The 14569-nt window shown below is 56.8% G+C and overlaps 1 protein-coding gene across 4 annotated transcripts in view; it reads left to right on the top strand.

Moving 5' to 3' along the window:
• Positions 1-14569, top strand: part of HDAC5 (histone deacetylase 5) — a gene marked incomplete at its 5' end in the record, with an annotated part of 28720 nt that overhangs the window by 9788 nt on the left and 4363 nt on the right. For 2 of the 4 annotated variants that reach the window (XM_084238677.1, XM_084238676.1), the window contains 13 exons: positions 7638-7897; positions 7988-8132; positions 8239-8353; positions 8632-8762; positions 8915-9061; positions 9151-9263; positions 9584-9715; positions 9944-10166; positions 11096-11307; positions 11577-11861; positions 12550-12715; positions 13511-13644; positions 14012-14132. In XM_084238677.1, coding sequence (XP_084094803.1) covers positions 7638-7897; positions 7988-8132; positions 8239-8353; positions 8632-8762; positions 8915-9061; positions 9151-9263; positions 9584-9715; positions 9944-10166; positions 11096-11307; positions 11577-11861; positions 12550-12715; positions 13511-13644; positions 14012-14132 — 2184 coding nt within the window. Of the gene's footprint in view, positions 1-7637; positions 8133-8238; positions 8354-8631; positions 8763-8914; positions 9062-9150; positions 9264-9583; positions 9716-9943; positions 10167-11095; positions 11308-11576; positions 11862-12549; positions 12716-13510; positions 13645-14011; positions 14133-14569 lie in introns of all 4 variants that reach the window. The other 2 variants (XM_084238678.1, XM_084238675.1) reach the window with 2 other exon arrangements.

Raw genomic sequence — 14569 nt, 5'->3', positions numbered from 1 at the left:
AGAGGGAGGTTATGAATCCTGCTTGTGCCAGGAAGGGATGCTGTGGATTTGGGGAAGTGCCAAGGGACTTGGGTTTGGTATTGGGATTTTCCTTGGACATTCTTCACATTTTCCAGCCCATTCCAAGCTTGCTGGGGTGGGGTTGGGGGGGTTAGGGTTCGGAGAGGCATGTAGGTGTAGGCTGGGAGGTGGGAAGGGCGAGACTGAGGGAAGGGAACTAATACTGTAATGAACCAATTGCAAGGCATCAGGTGCTTTCCTTACCGTCTCTCTGGGGAAAATGTAAATAGCCATGTTTTACAACTGGGAAGGATCAGAGAGTTAAAGGAACTTGCTCAGGGTCACAAAGTAAGTGGCAGCTGGGGCTGAGACTCAGATTTCTGGGTATGGCCACTGCTAACCTGCCCCAAAAGTTCCTTTGTACAATTTTTTAAAAAATGATCCTTCTTCTTATACTAGAGTCTGTGGCCCAGTAATTGGGATGTAGCCTAGATTTCAGCCCCCAAACTACCCCTTCAGATTGGTGCCTTTGTGCAGTACAGAATCTGTCCAGCGTTGTTTCATGGGCCTCTGTGCCTCCAGTGTCTGTGCTTCTGGAGGATAGACATCAGTCTGGCCTCAGGGAATCCTGAGAGGAGGCTTTGTTTTCTATAAATACTGGGGATCACTTGGTCAGCTGTCTTCCTTTCTCTGGGGATTCTGGCCCAAAGAGAAAAGGGGGCTGAGGAACAAAGTAGAATACCCCATCCCATACAGACAGCCTTCCCTGCCCCCATCTCTTACCTCATCCCCTCTTTTTGTTTTTGAGACCCTCAGCTGTCCCTTCCCTGCTGCACAGCTGCCAGACAGGAAATCAGATTAACTGTGTCCACACACACAGCTGTAACAGCTGTCAGGTTGGCAGCACAAGTGAGTGTAGCCAGCCTGGGACACTGAGAATGAGATTCTCTTTCAGTTGCAATGATACTATCTTTCCAAGGCCTTACTACCCCCTAAATAAAACAAGTTTGGATTCTGTGCGGCAGCCCAGGAATCAGCATTTTAGCACTTCTCAGTTGAGTCCCGTGTGAGTAGACGCCCACCTGGCTTGGAGTCAGGGCTGTGTGGACAGGGGTCATGGGCCCTTGCAGCCTGCCCATCAGGGTCACCCTTGAAAGTCCTCAGTGGATAGACGGGCTTCTGGGAGAAGGGCCTACTGCAGACAGAGGGAGACTTTTGCCATTGTCCCAGGTAAGTCCAGCTCCCAGCAACCAGACGGTCTGGCAGGAGAGGATGCTGGGACGCTGGGGAGCAGGTGTCTAAACCCCAGGCAGCGCAAGCGCTATGTGGGCAGGTGGGCAGGGTGCTGTGCTGGATGCTCAGAGCTGGGTTGTGCTCGGGAGGGCTCCCACCCTGGGGCCCCTGCCGTCCAGCCCAGGTGTGGAGCAGACTGCCCCAGCAACAGGTGCAGACTCCGTGTGGTTAGTGTGCCTTTTAATTGCTTTCAACTTGGTGCCCAAGTGGTTCCTGGAAATGGTTTCATCAGATAGCATCTGTCCCAAGTTCAATGACCAACTCATTGGTGATGGGGGTTTTGTGACCTCCACCAAGACTGTGTACCCCCCAGCGTTCAGTCTGCCTCAAGGTTTCTTAAGGTTGTGTCTACTTGGCCCTCTTCTCCTCTGTGTTCCCAGATTCTGGCGTTCTGAGGGCCAAGCATGTGCCATAGTGTAGATCCTGGGATCCTTAATACAGAGTTTGGTTCCTCCCTATGCCTCATTAAATTCTGGAACATGGGCCTCCCTGGTGGCACAGTGGTTGAGCGCTGGGTTGCGAAGCTGCCTGCGGCCTCTGAGGCACCGGTTCAATCCCCGGCTGCTCCCCGGCCACCAGAGGAGGGTCCCACATGGCGCGCAGACCTCTCCTGCCGCCCGCTGCTCCCCTCAGCAGTGTACTTTGGTCCTTCTGCCTGCTCTGCTCCCCGCTCTGGCTCTGGTGAATTCTCTCACCCTCCCGCGCTTCTGACTATACCCAATGCTTGTATGAATAAATAAACAAATAAATAAATAAATCTTAAAAAAAATAAATAAATAAATTCTGGAACAGCCCTCGTGGTTTCTCCTGTTTTTTAGCTGAGACCCAGGTTAAGCCCTGGCTCCTTCACCTTTTTTCCAGATGATTGGACAAATCTCTTCTAGCTCTGGTCTCCCTTTTCTCCTCTGTCAACTGGGGAGTTGACTTGCTGGTTTGCAGGCCGTTGCTGAAGTCAGTTACGTCTGTCTTGAGAAAAGAGGGCCTTAGGATTTCTAGAATCCTGGCCCCAGTGGGGTGTGGAGTAGGGCTGGGGAAATAGGTTTGGGCTGCCGCAGGCCTAACAAGGATAGATACCAGGGAAGACTTCCTGACTGCCTGGAACTGGGTTCCTGAGAGCAGGGATCAAAACTTGTGCTTGTCTGTGCCGAGTAATACTTTTGAGGCATGGCAGGGTCCCGCTGCTGTGAGCTGGGCACAGAGGACAAGAGTGTACCCTTCTTGGAGGAAGCGAGACAGGAGAGACAGCTAGAAATGCTGCGGTGGGCCAGAGGCTGTTCCCAGAGACTCCTCCTCCACCTTTGGGGCCCAGCCACTGGCTGATGCTGTGTGGGGCCCATGGGAAGGGCTTGCTTGGGACAGAACCACAGAGCGACCTTGGGACAGTCTGCAGTGCAAGAGCTAAAGCTTCCCTCTGGCAGAAGCCGAGCTTGGCTTCCTTAGAATTCAGGCGGGGTATGAACTTGGCCCCTTGTAATTCTCAGTATTCTATTTTGTACACTTTAGCAACATCCTGAAAAGTAGCTCAAAGGCTTCACCAGACTGCCAAGGCGGGTGGGGGGCTCCAGGACACAAAACAAATCCGGAGCCATTAATAATAGCCCTGACTAGCACCGCCTGAGAGCTTCCGGCCCTGTGCCAGCGCCTCCCAAGCCCAGCAGCTCTGGGAGGTGGGTGCTATTCCTACTCCCATTTCACAGATGCTCGCACACAGCGGGGAGGTGCTCTGGGCTCTGCCGTAGGAAGTGGTGGAGCCTGACTTGAACCCTGGTGTTCTCTTACTCTAGAGCTGTTGCTCTTAACTGTTAACGTGATGTGTGTTTGCTTGTGTTACTGCAGAGTTGTGAAAATTACTAGATGAGAGTCATCCCAGCTTGCGCATGTGGAAATACTTTCTGAATTGTGGCAGAACCTGTTGAGCCTAAATTGGCCACACCAGTCATGCAAGAACACAGAAATAGACCATGGGAAACTGTCCTTGGTGGCGAAGGGTCATCGCTGGCACGGGAAGAGTGTGAAATGCTGTTCCCTGCCCCTTTCCAAAATCCCTCAAGACCAGGAAAAGGACAGGGGCCTTCCCCCATTCTGCAGAGGGGGAGAATGGGGTCATTAGACATTGAAGGCAGTTGCTGAGTCCCCTGCCTGGCCAGGGAAGCCCCAGGGGCTGGGTGCTGGTGGAAGATGCTGCCCTCCTGGTTGGGTGCTCTCCAGAGGGGCTGGTTACCCAGGGCTGGCAGTGCTGAGCCCTCTGGGATGCCCCCATCAGAGCAGAGGGAATCTGCCTGAGCTGGGGAGTCAAGATTCCTGACCCTGTTTTGCTGCTGCTTCCCTGGTGGAGTTTTCTAGTAGCTGCCTCTCCACGAGGCTTGGCTTTCTGTCTGGGTAACGAGGGGGTCAGAACAGGTGATCTCCGAGGCCCTTCCACTCTCCTCCCTCAGACCTGAGAGCTGCTTTTACCTTGTGTTGATATCCCAGCAGCTTCCTGCTCCCTCCCTCATACTGTGTGCCCTCTGGGTCCCCTGGGAGGCCTCCCTCCAGCCTTCTGTGACTGGTGGCTCCTGGGAGCACCTTCATGTTAAAGCAAGTGCAGTTTCTTTCTTAGGTCAGCAGAGTAGTCCACACACTGCTGCCCCCTCCTTCCTGGGCTTCTTGGGAGGAGCTAAAAGTACCATTTCCCTGCTGCCTGGGTTTGGGTCACAGGGATTCTGGAGTCGGTGACTCCTCCAAGAGAGGGCTTGGTTCTGGGCACGGCTTTGACATGTGCAGAGCAGGAGGAAAGCTTGGCCTTGCTTGCTCTTGGGCAAAAAACTACACTAGATTTTGGTGGGGTTTATTTTTTGAGCCCTTACTCCCATAAGTGCTGTTCCTTGTCTGCTTGGGGGCAGTGTCCCTTGGCCTGGACACTCTCTCTTCAGTCTCAGGCTATGCTGACAGTCATTCCTGTGCTTGCCCCGTCAGCACTGCATCATCGTCCCCCAGGGGCCAGATTATCCTTGGTTGTACTGTGCCGAAAATCTGTTAGGGGAATCTGCATTGGACTGATGGGGGCTTGGTGAGGTGGGAAGCCAGCCGGATGGGAAGGAAGTGTCATAACGGTGTCACTGTTCTCCAGTTGTGCCTGTGATGGGGCAGAGCGGGCGATCTCTTGAGCTGAGTATGTGTGCAAAGGCTAGACATAGCTCCCTGGACCGGACCCCCTCTGTGCTCACCCCCAGGTCAGAACAGGATGGCACTCCTAGTTCTTCTTAAGACCACCACTCCCAGGGGCAAGGGCCTGCATTTCCAGAAGGAGTGTGGAGCAGGGTAGACCTGGACCCTTCCGTCTTCCCTGTGCACGAGATTGCTGTGTCTAGTCTCCTCTCAGTCCCTTACAGTGCTCTGTCAGAGGAGGTGTGGAGGTGTAGGCAGGACCCAGGGCCTTGCCCTCTCATGTCGCCCCTCCCCTGGCCTTTTAGGGGTCTCTGCGAACTGGCATTCCCACTTTTAAGGAATAGTGCCCCGCTGCCTTTCTCTTCCTTTTCCAGAAGCCCTCCTACCTTTTTTGGTCCACCAAGAGGTGGAAGAGAGCCTCCTCCTCCTCCCATTTCTATGACACACCCACTTCCTTTTCCAGTTGCTTCATTTTGATGGCAGTCACTGCTACCTGCTTTGCTTATGCCAAGCTGGCAGAGCAGATCTTGGGGCTGAGGGCACGATCCTCGAGGGGGTGCAAGGCCAGCCAGATGCTAGGAGTTCCTTGACACCCTCTCCTCCTGCCCCCATTCCCCTGACTCTAGCTACCTGCTCACTCATGGCCCCTTCCCTTCTGGCTGGAACCAGATTGTTACCTGGCACAACCCTAGCGTGCTGCATCCTGTCCAGGTCCTGGAGGACCTGCAGATTAATATTCTCCAGTCGCCTTTGCTTCCTGCTTATATGGAAACACAGCTGTATGGCAGTGCTGCTGGCTACCCCTTAGCCTGCATACCAATGGGGCTGCGGCTCCGCTGCAGTGCAGGACCTAGCATCTCTGCTGTGGTGCAGTGGCTCCATGGGAGCCCTGGTGGGTGATTTCCCTCGCCTGACTCTTATGGCAGGGCTCTTTTGCAAGTGAAGCCAGCACAGCTGGCGGCAGTTCCAGCCCTAGGCATGGTTATATGCTGGGAGCCAGGAGTGCTTGGACCCCTGCCCTTCCCTGGGCGGGCTGACATCCGGCTCCCACAGCCCCGGCACTGCTGGGAGCAGCAGGTTGAAGCCCGTCCACCTCTTGGCTGAGTGATCAGAGTGCCACGGGCCAACCCAGCCTTGCTTAGAACAGATAACTTTTCAGCCAGCTTGGGGCCCTGCTGAGCCTTTCCAAGGCTGGGGAGACCCGAGGCTGACTGCTGGCTCTTTGCTGCCACCCTGCTTTTTGCAGCCTGGAATGAGGTTGGCCATCTTCAGAAAAGCCCTCTGTGGTTTCCAAGGCCCTTCTTCCTGGTGCCAGGGCAGAACAGGGGTTGGGAAGGAAGAGAGAGAGAGAGTGAGTGAGTGAGTGTGTGTGTGTGTGTGTTTTTAACCCCACCCTTCTAGCCACATCTGGCCACTCTTGCAGATGTGGCTCTGGCCTCGTGGCCGCAGAGTCGTCAGTGTGGCTGGCGGGCAAACCACAGAGGAATGTGTCTAGCTGTGCTCAGTGAGAAGGGGCTGGTGGGGATGAGAGATCCTGTTCAGGTTTTACCTTTCCGCCTCCACCTCCAGTGGGGCCCAGAAGAGCATTCAGGCCCCCGCCTTGGTGACATTCAGTGTAGGTTCCCTAGAGAGATCCAGGCCCATAGACTACATTGGCAGGGTGGGGGGGCTTTTGTAGCTCAGACATTAGTCACCCCCCACCCCCAGCTCCTCCTCTACTCCTGATGAGGAACAGTGGAAGGGGTCTGGCAGAGACCCACTCTTCGGCAGGAGACACTGGTGCCATCAGGAAGAGGAGATCCTTCCTTCTCCAGACCCTGCTACCTCCCTGGGGTGTCATAAGGAAAGAGAGCTTGCTTTGGAGAAAGAAATGGGAAAGAACAAGATGGGTAGGCCCCATCTCTCACTTCCTCCTTCCCAGGAGGTGGGTAGCCTGCCCTCCCCTTCCTGCTGGTGTCAGGAGGCTTTGTGGGGTGTGAGCTGGGCTTGGGGCTCCCTGCTGGCTTGGCATTTGCCCAGTTGCCCTGGCAACCACTGGGGAGTGGTAGGGAGTGACATTCAGTGACCAGAGGACAGTATCTAGAGATCAAGAGGTCAAGACCCAGCCTTTCCCAAAGCCCATTGAAACTTTCTGCCGCCCCCGCTTGGTCAGTCCATATCCACTTGGGGACCTGGACCCAAGGAATGAGGACCCAGCGGACGCCTCCAGCCCTTCCCAGAGGACTTTCCCTAGGACTGGAGTTCTGAGATGTCTGCCTTAGCTCCCGTGCCCCCTCCCACCTTACCCTTCTTCCTGTCTCTGTCTGATTCCCTTTCCTTTCCTGTCTCCTCCTTCTACCTCCTCCCCGTGCCTGCCGCCCATTCTCTCATTCCCCCCTCCCCCCGCACAGCTGCTGTTTGGCTCTCTCTATATATAGCGGCATTTTCAGGGTAATTACAATAAAACTGTTGAAAGGAGATAATCCTGCAAAGGAAGTGAGTCTGACTCCCAGCCCCCTCCTGTCCCTCCTGGTGTAGCCCTGCACCCCTTTCCCGGGGGCCTCCTCCTCTCACACTTCCTGCCCCCATTCTCACAGCCCCTCGCTCTTGCCCCTTCTGCCCCAGCCTGTACGGGACAGAGGAAAGGGGAGAGGGCAGAATGTTCAGCCGTTCCGGAGCGCCGCTCCTGGGCTGCCAGAGGGCTTGGGCTGCCGGTCCTGCCAGTCCTGGAAACCAGCTGTGTGCTTCATTTCGCTTCTAGTTTATTTAGGCTGCTCGTTGGGGTGTGTGGGGTGTTGAGAGGTGGGGAGGGGGGCACAGGACAGTGGTTACATCATAGGATTTGTTTTCCCTCCTTGTTGTCACTTGGCTGTGTGTCTCAGGTCAGTTACTTTACTCTCTTTAAACGTCACTTTCCTTATTGGTAAAGTAATTCCCATAAAATGCCCAGTGGAGGTAACTGTCAATGACGAGATCACGTCTGGAGCACTCAGCCTTCCAGGTATTGTCCTTCATGCTTCTACATCATTTGTTACTGAAGTTCCTGGCTATGACCTTAATTAAGGAGGCTGCATCTATGGAGCAGAGACTGGACGTCTCCTCTCTGGGGGTCTAGTAGTCCTACCTGGTAGCTTTCTGGGCCCCAGGCATGACTTTCCCATGCCTAGTGGGGTCTGCTATTGGGCCCACTGACCCCTTTCTGTTTCTTCTTCCCACAGTGGAGGTGAAGCCTGTGCTGCCAGGAGCCATGCCCAGCTCCATGGGGGGCGGGGGTGGAGGCAGTCCCAGCCCCGTGGAGCTGCGGGGTGCTCTGGCAGGCTCTGTGGACCCCGCGCTTAGGGAGCAGCAACTGCAGCAGGAGCTTCTGGCGCTCAAGCAGCAGCAGCAGCTGCAGAAGCAGCTCCTGTTTGCTGAGTTCCAGAAACAGCATGACCACCTGACTCGGCAACATGAGGTCCAGCTGCAGAAGCACCTCAAGGTGAGCGAGGGGGGTGCGGGGGGGCCACCCAGACCTCTGACCCCCGCCCGGACCTGGCTCACCCCGCTTCCCTCCTCCTGCACCCTGCAGCAGCAGCAGGAGATGCTGGCAGCCAAGAGGCAGCAGGAGCTGGAGCAGCAGCGGCAGCGGGAGCAGCAGCGGCAGGAGGAGCTGGAGAAGCAGAGGCTGGAACAGCAGCTGCTCATCCTGCGGAACAAGGAGAAGAGCAAAGAGAGTAAGGCTGGGGGCTTCTGGGGCCAGATGGCCCTGGCCTCCTCCCCTCCCCCAGGCAGTGGGCTTCTGGCCCCAAGCACACGGGTCAGCTGTACCCTATCCTGCAGGTGCCATCGCCAGCACTGAGGTGAAGCTGAGGCTCCAGGAATTCCTCCTGTCGAAGTCAAAGGAGCCCACGCCCGGCGGCCTCAACCATTCCCTCCCACAGCATCCCAAATGCTGGTAGTGTCCCCGGGCAGGCGTGGGTCGCAGCAGTCTCCTGCTCCAGGTCTCCATGACTGCCAGATGGCACGGGGCTCTTCCCTGTAGCCTGATACAGATCCTGCAGTCTCTCTTAGGAGATGAGGCTCCCACCCCTGGGGGCTCTCTGCTTCCTTCCCTGGGGCCCCTCTCCTATCCTTACAATCAGCAGATATTTCATAAATGTATCTGGCCGGGTGGCAGGTCCACTGGCTGGGTGATAACCTAGATCTGTTTCCATCTCTATCCCTTACCCTCAGGGGAGCCCACCATGCTTCTTTGGACCAGAGTTCCCCTCCCCAGAGCGGCCCCCCTGGGACGCCTCCCTCCTATAAACTGCCTTTGCTTGGGCCCTATGACAGCCGAGATGACTTCCCCCTCCGCAAAACAGGTGAGTGAGGGCCGGCCCAGCCTCCCAGCTCCGGGGCTCTGGCTCCATGGAGGTGGGCACATTCCTTGGGCAAGGCTGCTGCTGGAAGGTGGGTCTGTCCCAGGGCTGGGCTGCAGGTGGATGGGTCTGAGCCCCAGCTACCTTTTCCCTAGCCTCTGAGCCCAACTTGAAAGTGCGTTCAAGGCTAAAGCAGAAGGTGGCGGAGCGAAGAAGCAGTCCCCTTCTGCGTCGGAAGGATGGGACTGTCATTAGCACCTTCAAGAAGAGAGCTGTTGAGATCACAGGCGCTGGCCCTGGGGGTAAGGTCTCCTTTCCCATCCCTGTTCTGAGGACCTGAGAGTGGGGGGTGGCTCCAAGCAAGCCCAGGTGACAGCCACTTCTCCCGTAGTGTCATCTGTGTGTAACAGCGCGCCTGGTTCCGGCCCCAGCTCCCCCAACAGCTCTCACAGCACCATTGCTGAGAATGGCTTTACTGGCTCAGTCCCCAACATCCCAACCGAGGTACAGGCTGTAGGGCTGGGCTGGGTGGGCCAGAGCTGCTCCCTTTCCCTTGGAAGAAGGAGGGCAGCTTCTTCCAGTCTGTCTTCCTAAAAGTGCCCACAGGGACCTCTCTGCTGCTGCACAGGCTAGAGGGACCTTTAGCCCTAAAGTGGGATTTGTCCCGTGGGCTTCTGAAGGGCTCTGAACATTCAGTACTCACCCCTCCTCCAAGATGGGGTTTTGTTGGGGAGGAGCGGGGCACCATTCAGAGCCTCTGTCCTTGGCCCAAGGTAGCCCCCCTTTACTTGCTCTCATGCCTGTCTCTCCCGACTGCTCCCCAGATGCTCCCCCAGCACCGGGCCCTCCCTCTGGACAGCTCCCCCAACCAGTTCAGCCTCTACACGTCTCCCTCTCTGCCCAACATCTCCCTAGGGCTGCAGGCCACGGTCACTGTCACCAACTCGCACCTCACCGTAAGTACGGGGCAGGAGGCCGTTCTCCCTCTGGTGTCACGGTCATCAGTCCTGGATGCCCCCACTGGAACTTTTGCTTCCCCAAAGCCCCAAAGGAGATGAGATCAGAGGGCTCTGCTCGGAGTGCCTGGTGGGCAGAGGGTAGACGAGGGATGCTGATCCAGAGTTGGTGGGACTGGGGGCAGTTTATGCCCCTCCTTCATCTCCATCGCCTTCCCAACTCCTCAGGCCTCCCCGAAGCTGTCGACGCAGCAGGAGGCCGAGAGGCAGGCCCTCCAGTCCCTGCGGCAGGGTGGCGCGCTGACGGGCAAGTTCATGAGCACGTCTTCCATCCCTGGCTGCCTGCTAGGCGTGGCACTGGAGGGTGACACCAGCCCCCATGGGCACGCCTCCCTGCTGCAGCACGTGCTGCTGCTGGAGCAGGCCCGGCAGCAGAGCACCCTCATTGCAGGTGAGTGGCTGGGAGCTGTTGGAGGGAGGAGCGGCAGTCTCCTCTTTTGGGGGATTGAGGCAAGGCCCATTGAGGAGAAACAGCCAGGGATACCCTCCGGCCCTGTCACAGGCACCCTGATTGCCCCCCTTCCTCTCAGCATGTCCAGCGCTGCCCTCCACAGAGTCTGCCGCCTTCCTGGAGCTCACGTTCCAGAGCAGTGCTGTCTAGTAGCAATCCAACACCAACTGTAGATGTAATTTAAAATTTTCTAGTAAACTTTAAAATGTAAAGAGAAACAGGTGAAATTATATTTAATAAAATGTATTTAGCTCTTTATATCAGTGGGTTTTATTTCAAGGTAGAGTCAACACAGAGCGATAGGTAAGATAATCTACTTTGTGTTTCGTGATGTCCGTGTAATCTGGTGTGTTTTTCCTAGAGCACTTCTCAGTTTAGACAGGCCACGTTTGAAGCACTCAGTCGTCACATGTGGCTGGGAGCTGTGGGATTGGTCAGGATAATTTTGGAGAGTCAGTCCCTTAAGTAGCATCAGAAGAGGGACTGCATAAAAGATGTATGATCCTGGTCCCCAGGCCGAGATCAGGAAGATCTTGTTCAGCTGGGAGAACTAGTTGCTGCTCATTCACATGAAGGGCCTGAGTTTATACGTGTAATCATAAGTGCATCAAAGGGAGAGGATGGTGAATCCAGGAAGGCTTGCTGGAGGCAGTGGCTCTGAGCTTTGAGACTGCTAAGTTTTGGGAAGGAGGGGGGATAGGGCTCAGGTTTGGGGCCATAGTGCTCCAGGCCTTCCCAAAACTTTTCCTGAGTATGTAGGTAGCAGTTCCAGGGGGAGGAGAGTCAGGGTCGACCAGGGTGGGGTGACCAGGGGTGGGGTGACCTGGTACCCTGACGAATGATGATTACTCTTCTCCCACCCACCACAGTGCCGCTCCATGGCCAGTCCCCACTGGTGACCGGTGAACGCCTGGCCACCAGCATGCGGACGGTGGGCAAGCTCCCGCGGCACCGGCCCCTGAGCCGCACTCAGTCCTCGCCACTACCCCAGAGCCCCCAGGCCCTGCAGCAGCTGGTTATGCAGCAGCAGCACCAGCAGTTCCTGGAGAAGCAGAAGCAGCAGCAGCTGCAGCTGGGCAAGGTGAGCCGGGGGAAGCAAAAGGTGATGGCTGTGCTGGGAGCACACACACGGGGCACCTGGCTAGCAGGAAGGGAGTGAGGGCTGATACCCCAGGCTACTCCCTGATTACATCTGCTCAGAGGAGTGGAGTTGTCTTTTTCTAACTCAAGTAGAAGCTCTGCCTGGGCTGGCAGCTGCTAGGAGAGGGAGGGGAAGGGTGTAACCTCTTAGGTGCCAGGCTGCATGCTGGCCCCGCACTATCTGATGTGCCCCCTCTCTTCTACTCACAGATCCTCACTAAGACAGGGGAGCTGTCTCGGCAGCCTACCACCCACCCGGAGGAGACAGAGGAGGAGCTCACTGAGCAACAAGAGGCCTTACTGGGGGAGGGAGCTTTGACCATACCCCGAGAAGGCTCCACAGAGAGTGAGAGCACACAGGAAGATCTGGAAGAGGAGGAGGAGGAGGAGGAGGAGGAGGAAGAGGAGGACTGCATCCAGGTCAAGGATGAGGAGGGCGAGAGTGGCACTGAGGAGGGGCCTGACTTGGAGGATTCCAGCTCTGCTTACAAAAAGGTGCCTTCTGCCCCCCCCCCCCAGTCACCACCCCTCTGGCCTCCCCTCCCCCCCTTCAGTTTCTTGCCATGTAGGAGCAGCTTTCTTTCTAGGCAGAGGGGAGTAGGAGAGAGGCAAGGGGCTGGGGTGTGGGGAGCTGCTTGTGTGGGTCTCGCTGCCTGAGCTCCAGTCTGCCAGTCCCTCCCTGCGTCTGTGACTGCCCCCGCCTGTCTGCTTGTGTGTGTATGTGTATATGTGTGTGTGTGTGCATTCACGCGCACGTGGCCTGTGTGTATCTGCGTTTCTGCCTGCGTAGGGCCTGTTGTGCGTCGGTCTCTGCGTGCTTCTGCGTATATACACACACACCCACTGTTACTACAGTCTGCCCTGCACCTAGCGCACATCCATTCATTGCGGACACAGCAGAGCCCTCCAGGCCTGACTCATCCCACCCCCTCCCACACCCCCTGTCCCTCCCAGCCTCTTACCTCAATGCTACTCTGGTGTGACTCATCACGTCCCCCCACTAATCTCCTCTTGAAGATGGCTAGGCTCAGCCTTTGGTCCCCAGAGAAAGCAGGTGGGGGAAGGAGGAGGTTTGGAAGAAAAGGACTGGATTGGGGCCCCCTGGAGGGGCCAGGGCACCTGTCCTCACTTCCTTCTCAGGCTCAGCCTCATCCAGGCTCCCTCCCACGCTCTTCCCACCCAGGTATTCTCAGAAGCCCAGCAGCTGCAGCCTCTGCAAGTGTACCAGGCTCCACTTAGCCTGGCCACCGTGCCCCACCAGGCTCTGGGCCGTACCCAGTCCTCACCTGCTGCCCCTGGGGGCATGAAGAGCCCCCCAGACCAGCCCACCAAACACCTCTTCACCACAGGTGAGTCCCATTACCTCGGTTTATCCTCCCATCATGCATCAGGGGTTTGTGCATGGCATCCCTGTGGGCAGTGTGAGGGGCTTAGCTGCCTCTGAGGGGAATGCTGCCTCTGAGAGCACCCTGAGGCAGTTAAGTGGGTCTAGTTCTCTCCCTGTGCCCCTTCGCCACCCATGGGAGCCTCTGCCTCCGCTGTGAGGGTGATGAGTGCCCTGTCCCTACCCACCATCTTTCTGGGGGCTCCCACCCCCATCATTGCAGAGGACCACCTGCTTCTGCACCATCACCACATAAGCCCTGGGTGGAGAGAGCCCACTCTCATTTGGGTTCTGCCCTTCTAGCTTCCTTCCTTTCCCCTGTGAGGTCAAGAGTAAGGCCTCCATTTGTTCCAGAAAGCTCTGCATGAAGCTACCTAGGCTGGGCTCTGAGGGCCACAGATGACTGAGGGGGGTCATGTCTCACAGGCGGGGTGTGTGGAGGAGCACGTGGGCTGTGACAGGATGGGGAACTATGGAAAGGCTGTGTGTGGCTGGGGGATAGTGTTGGGAACATGGCAGAAATCAAAAACAGTAGGGCTATCAAGGGCCGCTTTGTTGAGGTTTGAGGAGCAGAGGAATTTTGGACAAGCAGTAATGGAAGAAAGGAATTTCAGGAGGCAGGCTGTGGGGTGGCCAGGTGGCCATGAGGTAGGACTTGGGTCGGGCGAGCTGGGGAGGGCTCAGTGGGCTACAGGCTATGGGGTTAGGCTGCATGTGGGCCTGGAGCAGTGCTGGCTGACAGGCATTCCCCTCGGCCCAGGTGTGGTCTACGACACATTCATGCTGAAGCATCAGTGCATGTGTGGGAACACGCATGTGCACCCCGAGCATGCTGGTCGGATCCAGAGCATCTGGTCCCGGCTGCAGGAGACGGGTCTGCTTAGCAAGTGTGAGGTAAGGGAGCCCGTCTTGCCTCCAGCATCCCCCAACTCAAACCCACTGAAAGCTGTTGTATCTCCTCTGCCAGTAGAGCCACTCAGTATCTCTTCCTGTCCTCTCTTCAACCCCTCACCTCAGGGCCAATCCCCCCAGTGACCTTTCAGTTTTATGCCTTATAGCCTACATCCCCCCATGGTCCCAGTTGGATGGGGGCGGGTCCTGGACTGGGTCCCTGGGGGCCCAGGAAATACTTTCTTAAAAAATCCTTGCATCTCCCAAGGCCAGAAAGGCTGTGGGGCAGAGGGAGGATCTCGGCAGTGGGGAGAGCTAGGCCTTCAGGGCCACCCCCTTACTGGCTTCTCCTCCTGCCTGCACCTGGCAGCGGATCCGGGGTCGCAAAGCCACACTGGACGAGATCCAGACTGTTCACTCCGAGTACCACACCCTGCTTTACGGGACCAGCCCCCTCAACCGACAGAAGCTGGACAGCAAGAAGCTGCTTGGTGAGCTGGCAGGCCCATGGCAGGGTATGGGCCAGGCCATGTCCTGCCAGGTAGGATAAGGGCCTGTCAGGAAGGCTGCCCAACCAGGGTAGGTAGGTAGGTGGGTCCATGAGTGCAGGTCATCCCATTGGCAGAGGTGGCATAGTTGCCAGATTGCATATGGATGTGGGGAGGAGGACCCAGACTAGAATACTTAACCTTCAGCTGGGGCCTGAGGAGGGCCAAGGCCAAGGGCCAGGGGTGCCATTCATGTAGAACTCGACAAGAACAGAGCATGCTGGTGGGGTGCATTGCAGGGGGAGGAAAGGTGACAACTCAGGATTGGTGATGGGGGAGAGCTTTGTTGTTCTTCCCAACCTGCCATCTGGCCAAGGTTGGACGTCTCTCCACAACAGGGCTGCAGAGGCCTGACCCGCATTTAGGCTGGCTTTCTTTTT

Source organism: Talpa europaea, assembly GCF_964194135.1.
Source record: "Talpa europaea genome assembly, chromosome: 7".
Classification (NCBI taxonomy): Eukaryota; Metazoa; Chordata; class Mammalia; order Eulipotyphla; family Talpidae; genus Talpa; species Talpa europaea.
The sequence above is the reverse complement of the archived record's forward strand: the minus strand, read 5'-3'. Positions and strand labels throughout refer to the sequence as shown.